General features: G+C 42.9%; 1 protein-coding gene across 1 annotated transcript in view; it reads left to right on the plus strand.

Moving 5' to 3' along the window:
• CYBB (cytochrome b-245 beta chain) overlaps positions 1-12,796 on the plus strand; it is a 77,602-nt gene that overhangs the window by 14,669 nt on the left and 50,137 nt on the right. The window contains exon 3 of the mRNA XM_075334259.1: positions 3,172-3,282. Coding sequence (XP_075190374.1) covers positions 3,172-3,282 — 111 coding nt within the window. The remainder of the gene's footprint in view (positions 1-3,171; positions 3,283-12,796) is intronic.

The raw sequence follows: 12,796 nt of genomic DNA on the forward strand, positions 1-12,796 counted from the left end.
ATGGCAGCCGCAGATTCCTGCCGAGGACTGCGGTCCCCGGAACTTGGCCCGGGGGCAGCAGAACTGACGAGGCCGAGTGGGCCCCCCAGCTCTCCAGGGCCCTGGCATTTGCCCGGGTATGCCGGGTACTGACAACGACCCTGCTGGTATGGGCTGGTATCATCAAAGATGAACTTATGGGACCTTTTCAGGTTGAGGATGGAGTGAAGCTCAACTCCTAGATCTACTGCCAGTTTCTGGAAGACAACTTCTTGAAGCAGTGGTACAGGAAGAAGTCGGTATTGTTCAAGAAAAACATGAATTTCATGCAGGACAATTCTCCATCACATGCATCCAAGTACTCCACAGCGTGGCTGGCCAGTAAAGGTCTAAAAGATGAAAAATGAATGACATGGCCCCCTTGTTCACCTAATATGAACCCCATAGACAACCTGTGGTCCCTCATAAAATGTAAGATCTACAGGGAGGTAAAACAGTACACCTCTCGGAACAGTGTCTGGGAGGCTGTGGTGGCTGCTGCACGCAATGTTGATCATAAACAGATCAAGCAACTGACAGAATCTATGGATGGTAGGCTGTTGAGGGTCATCATAAAGAAAGGTGGCTATATTGGTCACCAATTTTTTGGGTTTTATTTTTGCATGTCAGAAATGTTTATTTCTAAATTTTGTGCAGTTGTATTGGTTTACCTGGTGAAAATAAACAAGTGAGATGGGAATATTTTTGGTTTTTATTAAATTGCATAATAATTCTGCACAGTAATAGTTATCTGCACAAACAGATGTCCTCCTAAGATAGCCAAATCTAAAAAAACTCCACTCCAACTTCCAAAAATATTAAGCTTTGATATTTATCAAATGAGTCTTTTGGGTTCATTAACCCCTTCACGACCATGGACGGATCTTTCCGTCATGGATCGTGTCCCGGTAAGCCCCGCCCCCTGCCGCGGGCAGGCGGCGTGGATCGGCACACATATCAGCTGTTTTCAACAGCTGACATGTGTGCCTACATGTTCCGAGTGGAATCGCATTCCACCCGGAACATTAACCCCTTAGATCTCGCTGCCAAAGTCTGGCAGCGAGATCTACATGCGCGCGGCCATCTTTTTTACTTACCGCCGCCCCCTCCGGACGTCACGTGAGTGATCACGTGACGTTCGGTGGTTGCCATCGTAGCACAGGGTCATGTGATGACGCCTGGTGCTACGAAGTTTCACTTTCATTCTTCCTCGGCACGGAGCAGAGGAAGAAAGAAAGTGACTGAATCTGCTGATTACAGCGGTATAGCTGTGATCAGCAGATAGCGATCAGCAATCGGATTGCTGATTGCTATAGCCCCCTAGGGGGACTAGTAAAATAAAATAAAAAAAGTAAAAAAAAAGTAAAAAAAAATTAAAAAAAAAACAAAAAACCTAAAAGTTCAAATCACCCCCCTTTCCCCCCATTGAAAATTAAAGGGTTAAAAAATAAATAAATATACACATATTTGGTATCGCCGCGTTCAGAAATGCCCGATCTATCAAAATATAAAATCAATTAATCTGATTGGTAAACGGCGTAGTGGCAAAAAAATTCCAAACGCCAAAATTACGTTTTTTGGTCGCCGCAAGTTTTACGCAAAATGCAATAACAGACGATCAAAACGTAGCATCTGCGCAAAAATGCTACCTTTAGAAACATCAGCTCGAGACGCAAAAAATAAGCCGTCACTGAGCCATAGATCCCAAAAAATAAGAACGCTACGTGTTTCGGAAAATGGCGCAAAACGTGCGCCACTTTTATTGGACAAACTTGTGAATTTTTTTTAACCCCTTAGATACAAGTAAACCTATACATGTTTGGTGTCTACAAACTCGCACCGACCTCAGGTATCATACCCACACATCAGTTTTACCATATAGTGAACACCGTGAATAAAACATCCCAAAAACTATTGTGCCATCACACTTTTTTTGCAATTTTTCCACACTTGGAATTTTTTTGCTGCTTTCCAGTACACCATATGGTAAAACTTATGATTTCATTTAAAAGTACAACTTGTCCCGCAAAAAACAAGCCCTCATATGGCAAGATTGACGGAAAAATAAAAAAGTTACGGCTCTCGGAAGAAGGGGAGCAAAAAACAAAAACGCAAAAACGGAAAGTGCCCCGGGGCTGAAGGGGTTAAGAACATAGTCGTTGTTCAATAATAAAAAAAAATCCTTTAAAATACAATTTGCCTAATAATTCTGCACACAGTGTATACTTCACAGTATAGAGTGAAAGACTCCGTTGGTGGAGCCGTCACAGGAATAATGGCAATAGGAAAACGACTGCTGGCATTTTCCTGAAGTGGCTTCATCTGGTAAAACTTGGCGGCTGCACCAACAGCTAAAAGATGCCATGTGCCCAAAGTTTGATACTGATGCAATAAATTTTGGAGATACTGTCACGCTCCCGATGCCACAGCACCGCTCCTTACCCATTGACCCGGTCGCACCATCTCGGCACCGCTCCGTGACCACTGATCCGGTCCACGTGTCCTCCGGTCACGGCTACCGCCCCCGCTCGTGCTCTCCTGTGTTCTATTCCTGGTCTCAGGAGTTTGACTCTGACTAGTGCCTCTGTATAGGACCAGGCCGCGCCCATTCTCCCGGTCTTATAGGCCCAGCACACCTGAAGCAGGAAATGACATAGGGCTGTGCTGGGTATATAAGACTTGCCTTTCCATGTGGGCGGGGCCTGATCAACGTGTCTTGAAGCCTTGTCTTTTGAGCTAGGTCCTCAGGTCCCCTTGTACCGTGTCCTGTTACCTGTACCAGCATTCTGTACCGTCTTAAAGAACTCCGTGACCCTGGTGACCTGGTTATACCTGTCCCTGCCATGCCAGTGCTCCGGCTGCTGTGTACCCTGCCCTCCGGTGGGGTGCATGGTCCAGTGGATCCACCTCCTGGGCCTACCAGTCCTCCCTGCCCTGACAGATACTTCCTCCTAGACCTAGAGTATTGCAATGTCATCTGATGAACCATGGTATATTTTCTCAATTCTCAGTTCACCCATGTTCCAAACCTCAATTGATTAAAAAGTGAACCCTTGAAGTTTTGAGGGCCTCATTGTTATTGAGAGGACACTGAAAAACCAAATCACGTTTTTATATTATTTTCACATATATATTTTTATCCTTTTCTTGCAGTCTGCTTTAGCTTGGGCCAGAGCTCCAGCTGCCTGCTTGAACTTCAACTGCCTCCTCATCCTTCTTCCAGTATGTCGCAATCTACTTTCATTTCTGCGTGGATCCAGTGCGGTAAGACCATAGCAATATTGGTGTTTTTAGTGCAGAAAAAAGACCAACATTTCTTGTTTCCCCTTGAACTTCCATAAGTCAGTGGTTATTCTCATGTTTCGTAACTTACATAGCTATAGAATTAGTTAGTCTATTTTAAGTAAATATAAAATTATTTTATCTGTCTATATATAATAATGATTTTGCACAGAATATGTACCACCTGTCAGAATGGTTAAGTTTATTTCTTATTTTAATGTATAAAACATTTTGTGTAATTTTTTCAAGTTGAAATGCTCATCAGGAAAAAGGCATACACAAAAAGGTATTTCTAACAATGGAAACAATTCTTACGTCAATTGAGAGCGTTTTTTCAGGACTGATACATGTATGACCTATCTATAGGATTGATCATCGTCAATAGTGGATCAGTGTGGATTCAACAGTGAACACTTTCAGCTATAACATGTTACCAGGTTCTGCATCTATGGAAGTGTGTCGTGCAGGGTTATGGGGTACTCAGTCCCGGGTGGTGTATAACTGGGGAATGTCACTCTGGTGGCCGTTGCCCGGTTCCGTGCCCTGAGTGCTTTTTGAAAAGGGGATTATGTACGAGGGACTGTTGAATAAAGTTCACACCTGATGCCACTTGCAGTTTGCGGCTATGTGGATGGAGCCACCACTGCACAATGTTCACTACTGGGGCTGGTGAAAGTGGCAGCCCCAGTGGTGATGTTAGGCCCTCTGCAAGCAGTGCAGGCCCCAGAGGATAGGTGAAGTAGACGGGTGTTAAAAGAAGATAGGCCACAAGGGATTGCAGTGTAACTGGATCCTTTACTCACAGTAAGCTGGTAACTGGTCACCCGAGACTGACTAGTCTTAACCGCAGGTCCCCTTAGTCCCAGTTCCTGTTTAGTGACCTGGTGGCTTCTTTCTCCTGCACCTGTCTTTGGTTGGTGGGTCCCCGTGGCTTGGAGCGGCTGGGGGTTCCCTCCTGGTAGTCTCTTCCAGCAGTCTGTATGACGGTAGCGTGAACCCTGTGGGGTTAGAGTCTCTGGTCCTGTCCCCAGTTCTTCCATTGCTACTGTGTCCCGACCTTCAAGGTCAGTGAGGTCTTTGATGGTCTCCTCATTGTGCAGATTTTATCAGGTCTGCCTGGAGCGTTTTGCTGACCTAGGTTTCTGTACCCCGTTGGGCATAGTTCTGGGAGTACTCCACCGTAATCCACTGGCAACTAACCGCCAGGGCCCTCAGGTCACTGTTACACTCCCGACAGTCCTTCCTTTCTCTTTCACTGTCCCCGACACACTACTCTGTCTCACTGTCCACTCTCCACCATCTGCCCTTCCCACCTGGTCGTCTAGTGGACTGGATTGTATCCACCTCTAGGTGGCCATCTATTGGTCTGACCTCAGCCTGGCACCATTCTATGGAGGATTATTGGGGAAAAACAGGGATTATCTGGAGTGTTTGGTTGTTACTGGCACTGGTTTTCCGGGTCCCTAGGGGGTAGGCCCTGCATCCTTGTGCGGATGCAGTACCTTGTAGCTCCCTGATGGCTTCAGGGGCGCTACAGAAGTACATAATAAATGGAAACAGAATGCCACAGCTCTGTGCATGGTATATTGCCCATTATATGGTACTGCTGAACTACTAACCTCCACTGCTACCCGGATAGCGTAGAGTTAATTTAAATTAAACACGATTTGCCATCGGCAACTAGAGGTACCGTAACTCAAAACCTTTTAAAACTTAACATTTATAAGTATATTCATTGTGATGCCTAACACTAACATTAAAACTGTTGCATTGGGGAGACATTATCCATATTGTCTCTTAGAGAATAACAGGCCGCGGACCTGAGTCTCATATATTAAACCTTTTAACGGTCTCTCCCTAATGCTGATGCTAAAACCTATCAGCTCATAGCGTCCCCAAACCTATGAACTGAGCATTAGGGAGAAACACTTAAAAGTTTAATATAGGAGACTCAGATCCGCGGCCTGTTATTCTCTAAGAGACAATATGGATAATGTCTCCCCAATGCAATAGTTTAATGTTCATGTTAGGCATCACAATGAATATACTTAAGTAATAAATGTTAAATTTTAAAATGTTTTGACTTAGGGTACCTCTAGTTATTATTGTGTTTAATGTTTATTATATGGTACTGCAGCTCAGTTTATTTTGAAGAGAATGTGATCTGAGTACCCAGTACCCAACAATGGCCACTTCATAGTGTTCTGAGCTTTGGAGTTCTCGATCCCTACGCTTTGTGCTTACAATGTATATGGAACCTGCTAAGAGATGATCAGTGGGTGTAGTGTGCATTAGACACCCTACCCAATCTGATATGACTAACTTATCCTAAAGAAAGGGCATCAATATAGTATTCCCATCCAGAAATAGTTAAGACACCCTGCATGAGCTCAATGAAAGAATTACTTCTCTGCAGAGTCTAGTATTATTTAGCTGTACCATTTCCAGCTTAAAGGTGAATGTGGTCTATGACAACAACTGTGCTAACTGTGATAAGGGTGGATTCATACATCTTTGTTTCACAGTCTGAGTACAGACAGTAATGCATGGATCAGGTCTTATAGGTAGGGGTAGGATTCAATTATTTAGCAGGTTCCCTGCTTATGATAGGAAACCACACCCATTTAAACCACACCCACTTAAACCACACCCATTTAAAAACCATGCCCATTTAAACTATGTCCATTTAAAAAATCACACCCATTTGAATTTCACACCCATTTTGCTAGCTGTGTCCATTTTTATGCCCTGTCCCTAGCCACAAAATACAAATAACGGTAACTAAAAGTAAAGATGCTTTCCTCTTCTTACCCTACCTGCACCTTCATGTACAGTCTCATTGCCTCCTTCCAGTCCTTGTCAGTCACTTCTTAGTATGGTGTTTAGAATTAAAGGGATTTTCTACAAGTTTGGAAAATTAGTACTAAATGCTGTTTCTGTAACAATAGATCCTATTTAGTTTTGTGAATTTACAGCATTGCACCATATACATAAATTAAGATGAGCTACAATACCGCACACTGTGTCTCTAAATGACAGCATTTTTGTTGTCTGCACTGCCAACTGAGGAGCTGATCAAGAGAGGAGTAGAGTATTTAGTTTCAATGGAGCAGGCTGTAAGTAGTTTGGGATTACACTTAGTTGCTTTACTATTCTTAAATTGGCCATACTAATCTTTCTCAATACCCCGATACACAGGAAAATTAGCTGAGCGCTATTGTGTTCTCTATGTGGGAGCCGCTAACAGAATTGTCTAGCAGTGGATTTTCTCCTTGCTGGACAAAAGGATATGGAAAATGAATTCCAACCATCCCAACCGTATTTCACCCAACATCATTTCTTGGGGATATAGTTATGAGGTTAGTGATGAGTGAAGTTTCCAAAATTCAATTTGCATTTGATTAGCTGATTTGGTCTCAAGATTTGATTTGCAGTGAATTGATTGACCTTCGATCAAAAATACTCCAAAAACGTCAACTGCACTGCAAAGACATATAGTTCTACTAGGATTGTGCTCAACCTTTTTCAAACATTTTAACACAAAAGCAGTCTTAGCTATGCAAATTTGACTCAACATATATGGCCATGAATAAAGAGATGTAAAAACCAGACTGTATAATTGCACAAATCACTATCAGACTTTTGTAAAATATCCCCTTTTTGAGGGCAGTGTTAAATTACTATTTTTACTTCTTTCTTTTAACACAATTTTCCTCTTCCTAAAAAGAGTCAACAAGAAAAAAGCAAGGCAAATGCCCCAAAAGTAGTGATGGCAATAAGTTTCAAGCAATAGCATTGTAATGGCATAAGTATGTGAAATTTGACCAATAAATTGTGTATGCAAGAAATTAGAAATTTGTGTGACATTGGTATATATGGTCCTTATCCCAGTATATATGTTCCTATCCTCTTATATATGCCCCCATCCTAGTGTATATGTCCCCATCCTGGTATGTATGTCCCCATCCATGGCTGATTTTGATATGAATGTTTTCATTTTTGGCTCCATCCTGGTATACATGATCCCCATCCTGGGCCCAGTCTGGTATACATGATCCTCATTCTGGGCCAAATCCTGCTATATATGGTCCTCATTTTGGGATCCATCCTGGTATATATGGTCCTTATCCTAGACCCATCCTGGTAAATGGTCCACTTCCTGGGCCCCACTCTGGTGTATATGTCCCCAACCTGGGCCCATCCTGATATATATGTCCCCATCCTGGTATATATGTCCTTATGTTAGGCCCCTTTCTGGTATATACGGTCCCCGTTCTGTCTCTAATGCATAACACCCCCCACAAAACATTCTACTCACCTTCTCTTCTCTCCGACGTTGCTCAGCATCCTCTGTAGCCAGCGTGTAATGCACCCCCAGTCACGGTATCGCAAACATCGGCTGCCTGCCACTGTTTGGCCAATTGCGGGTATTGTAGCCCTGGGACCCAACAGGTCTCAGTGCTGGAATACATTTCAGCCAGATGGACGCATATCCAGCTGAAGTAGGCGGTGGGATCGGCTGTTCCACTCCCTCCTTGTCATTGCCTCACTGTATATCAAACATGGTGACTGCAAACACTCCTATTTCTAACAAGTAAATGTGTATTATTCTGTTTTCTTCACATACCAAATTTCATTGCTGTGCTGTCACACACTATCTGCACAGTTTCTTCCCATTTTTATGGCTTTCACTCTCTATTACTATGGCTGAGCTGAGACCTCTGAAGTTTTTTGGCTATCCATATTTTTGAGTATGCTTAAAATATAAGCCGCACTCCGAAAATAAGCCATAGTTGCAGATCCATAAGGAAGTATCCAAGCAGCTAAAAAGTTAAAGAATACAGCAGGACTCTTCATCAAAGAAAGCAGACAACCCCAAAAGAAAGCAGACACCTCCCCTCCCCCCCAAAAAAAAGAAATTGCACTCATCAGACCCCAAACAAATACAGTTGGCAAGTGCTGATGGTGGATGGGCTCAGAACACAGAGATCTGTATCGCTGTCAGATCCCTCACCAATCCAGCTGCATTGCACTGCAGCTCTCACAAACAGAACGGGTACCAGTATCACTGCTTCCAGTTACCAGGGGGAGCCAACAGCTTTAGAATGTAAGGGGACCTGAGAGCAACGCAGATTTGTATGTGAGAGTCCATTCATTTGCCAACTCTGATTGTTTGGGGTCTGGTAAGTGAGATTCTTTTTGAGAGTGTTTGCTCTCTTTTCAGGCTAAACCTAGCAGTACACAGAGATTAATAAATTTGAGCATGTAATTTAAACCTTTGTAAATATGGTATGTACCCACCACTATAGGACTGGTTCTGCACCATGAGAATAGCAAATCAGATTAGAAAATGTGTATCTGAACCAGTAATCGGATTAATTTAAAATGTTGATGTTTCAGAATGTAATGACATATTTATTATTATTATAATTATTATTATTATTAATTATATTTGAATAAATGTTGATTTCTCTATTCAAAAATAAACGTGGATTGTTGTTCACGGGAAAATATAAGACATCCCCTGAAAATAAGCCCTGGCGTATCTCTCAGAGCAAAAGATAATAAAAGACCCTATATTAAATAAATATCTAATATATAAAGCTGAATGTGTATGTGTGTGTGTGTGTATGTGTGTGTATGTGTGTGTGTGTGTGTATGTGTGTGTGTGTGTGTGTGTGTGTGTGTGTGTATGTCCAGGATTGGCATCTGCACCGTTGCAGCTACAGCCACAAAATTTTGCACACTTACACGTCTGGACCCCGAGAGCGTCATAGTCTATGTTTTGAGGGGAAATTTTAACCCCGCTCTTTACAGTTATTCGCCAAAAAATCTGCCTCCATTAAAGCGAATGGAGCTGGGAGCCACAGTGCAGCCAGAACTTCAGAAGCATGTGCAGCCACGCCCCTTATATGGAATGTTGGCGTGTCACAATGCAGCCAGGGAAAGAGACAGATGCAGACAGGGAAAGAGGCAGACACAGACAGGGTAAGAAACAGACATAGACAGGGTGAGAGACAGACACGAAGAGTCAGACACAGACAAAGAGACAGACTGACAGGGAAAGAGACAGACAGGGAAAGAGAGGGAAAGAGAGAGACAGGTTAAGAGACAGAAACAGACAAAGAGACAGAGACAGACACAGAGAAACAGTCAGACAGGGAAAGAGAGGGAAAGAGACAGACAAAGTCAGGTAAAGGGACAGACAAAGAGACAGACACAGGAAAAGAGACAGAGGGAAAGAGGGAAAGAGACAGACAGGGAAAGAGAGGGAAAGAGACAGACAGGGAAAGAGAGGGAAAGAGACAGACAGGGAAAGAGAGGGAAAGAGACAGACAGGGAAAATGACAGAGATAGACTATTTTGTTAACAGCAGTTATTAACCCTGGCGAAGCCGGGTAGTACAGCTAGTATATATAGATATATATATATATCTATATATATATATATATATATATATATATATAGATATATATATATATATATATAGACGAGGAGAATGTAATGAGATTTACAGTATACCATGCCGTATACTTTTTATAACAGTGGTTCCCTATGGTGGATGGGCGCATACTTCCTGAGATTGTCCACCCAACAATGTCTACAAGTGAAGTGTGGACCTAGCCTCAAATTGGTCCACTGCCAGAGCAATTTCAGCTGATTGTGAGAGTGTCAGACCCCCACCAATCTTATCTTAAGATGATTGCTCAATTTTTAGGTCCTGGACAACCCTTTTAACAATCTATGCAGCACATGTGTCAAGCCGGGATCTATGTGTTGGGCACTAAAATGGTATATTTGCAATTTTCACTTTGCGACATCCATGGCGCACTAATTTCTGGAATATGTCAGTAGGGTCAAAATTATCACTACACCCGTTGATGATTTACCTGAGAGTAATTTGCAAAATTTGGTAACTTTTTGGGGATTTCTGCTGTTTTGAAAGCTTAGGGGCTTAGTCAATGATACCCACTCGTGATGATCAAGTATGCCCGCCACTACTCGATAATCGAGCATCGGTGTTCTCGAGCATGCGTCCTCAGCCCCAATGTTTTGCGGCTGTTAGATAGCCAATAAACATGCAGGAATTGCCTGTCATACACGGTAATGCTGGTTACTAACATTACTGTGATTATGATTGGCTGGCCGCATCGTGTCATCGGTCTTATATGAGACCAAAGGGGGTAATGCTTGGAACACTCTCCTCTAGAAGCAGTTCAGTGAGAGTTGGTGTAGAAGGGAGAGATTCGATTAGAGCAGGCATATAGACAGTGTTGTATACTTGCACTATTTAGTGCCTTTCATGTGGTACTAAAGGGTATTTTTATACTTGTTTATTTTAATAAATAATTTAAAAAATTGGGGTAGGGTCCCCCTATTTTTGATAACCAAAGTAAAGCAGACAGCTGTGGCTGGTATTACCGAGCTGGAAAGGCCCATGGTTATTTGGCCCTTCCCAGCCTTAAAATAGCAGCATCCAGCCATCCCAGAATTGGCACATCGATTAATTGGTGGCCAATTCTGGCTCTTCCCAATTGCTCTGGTGCAGTGGAATCAGAGTAATATTTTATTGGGTTGATGTCAGCTGTGAATTTTCAACTGGCATCAAGCCCAGGGCATCGATCAGACACCTCGATTACTAATCCAGTAAGTGTAAAGTGAAAAACACACACAGACTCACACACCCACTAGAATAAAAATATATTTTTATAAAGACGCCCTTGTTCACCATTTTATTATTTTAAAAAAAATCCACAAAGCTTCGACGTAATCCATGGTGTACTGATCCCATGTCATAGCACTTGTTAAATTCTGGGTCTGATGCTGATTGGTAGTGACTTATGGAGCCCCATTCTTTGAACAAGGCTCCATACAGTAGAATGGAGTACCAGTTCGGGAACGTCATGGGACAAGTACACCATGGATTCTGTTGGAGCTTCGTGGATTTTTAAAAAATAATAAATTGGTGAACAAGGGATAGTGTGGGGAAGTCTTTAATCAAATAAACAATTTTTTCCTGTGTGTATGTGTTTTTTTTACTTTGCCCTTACTGGGTTACTGGGTTAGTAATGGGGGTGTCTGATAGACGCCTCTCCATTATTAAATTCTGTGCTTGATGCTAGCTGACAATTCACAGCTGACTTCGACCTCCCAAAATATTACCCCGTTTGCCACTGCACCAGGGCAATCTGGAAGAGCTGGAGCGAAGTGCCAGAATTGGTGGGTCTAATTGATGCACCAATTCTAGAGCAGCTGAGGGCTGCTATTTTTAGGCTGCAAAGGGCCACTTACCATGGATCTTCCAAGCCTGATAATACCAGCCTTCAGCTGTCTGCTTTATGTTGTCTGGTTATTAAAAATAGAGAGTACTTCATGCTGTTTTTAAAATTATTTATTTATGAATAAATATTTTTGAAAAATGTTATGGGGTTGCCTCTTTTTTTGATAACTAACCAAGGTAAAGCACACAGCTGCAAGCTGTGCCTTGTTTTTTTAGTTATTTATTAGGGATGATCGAATATTTCAATTGTCTGGCTTCGCAAATAATTTCCGACTACCTCGCTGCTATTCGACTATTCGCGAATATTCAATGTGCAATTTAAGTCTACGGGAAACCCGAATAACAACTATTCGGAACTATTCGGGCTTCCCATAGACTAACATTACGCATTGAATAGTCGAATAGCGGCGAGGTATTCGGAAAATATTCGCGAAGCTGGATAATCAAAGTATTCGATCATCCCTATTATTTATTGATTTACTTCTGAGCACCGACCTTGGTGTCACAGATACTTCCAGGCATCTTCCCCATGCTGTTCCATTACATTTGAGTGCCGTTTCCATTAGTTTCAGTGATTTTCCAACCTCTACAGCCCTCTTATGGGGGGTCGACTAGAAAAACACTCGTTTCCCATTAATGTCCATTATACTCGTTACCGCATCGAGCCCATCAAAGCTTTGGATCTGCTCAATTCAAGTGACGAGCACTTGAGCAGTTTAGTGCTCGCTCATCACTACTGCCCACAATTTACTCCAGGAAACTCTGCTCCTTAAAAGCCAAATGGCACTCAGTCTTTTCCGAGCCATGCCGTATGGGAAACAGAAGAGAATGTATAAGGGTGTTTCTGTACTTAGGAGAAATAGCGTAATAATTTATTTGGTACATTTTTTTCTTTACAGCTATGGTATGGTAAGGATGAAATATTTTAATCTAAAGGCTACTTTACACACTGCGATATCGGTCCCGATATCGCTAGTGTGGGTAGCCGCCCCCATCTGTTGCGCGACACGGGCAAATCGCTGCCCGTGCCGCACAACATCGCCCAGACCAGTCACACATACATACCTGTCCGGCAACGTCGCTGTGACGGGCGAACCGCCTCCTTTCTAAGGGGGCGGTCCGTGCGGCGTCACTGAACCGCCGCCCAATAGCAGCGGAGGGGCGGAGATGAGCGGGACGTAACATCCCGCCCACCTCCTTCCTTCCTCATAGCGG

Source organism: Anomaloglossus baeobatrachus, chromosome 2 (assembly GCF_048569485.1).
Source record: "Anomaloglossus baeobatrachus isolate aAnoBae1 chromosome 2, aAnoBae1.hap1, whole genome shotgun sequence".
Taxonomy (NCBI): domain Eukaryota; kingdom Metazoa; phylum Chordata; class Amphibia; order Anura; family Aromobatidae; genus Anomaloglossus; species Anomaloglossus baeobatrachus.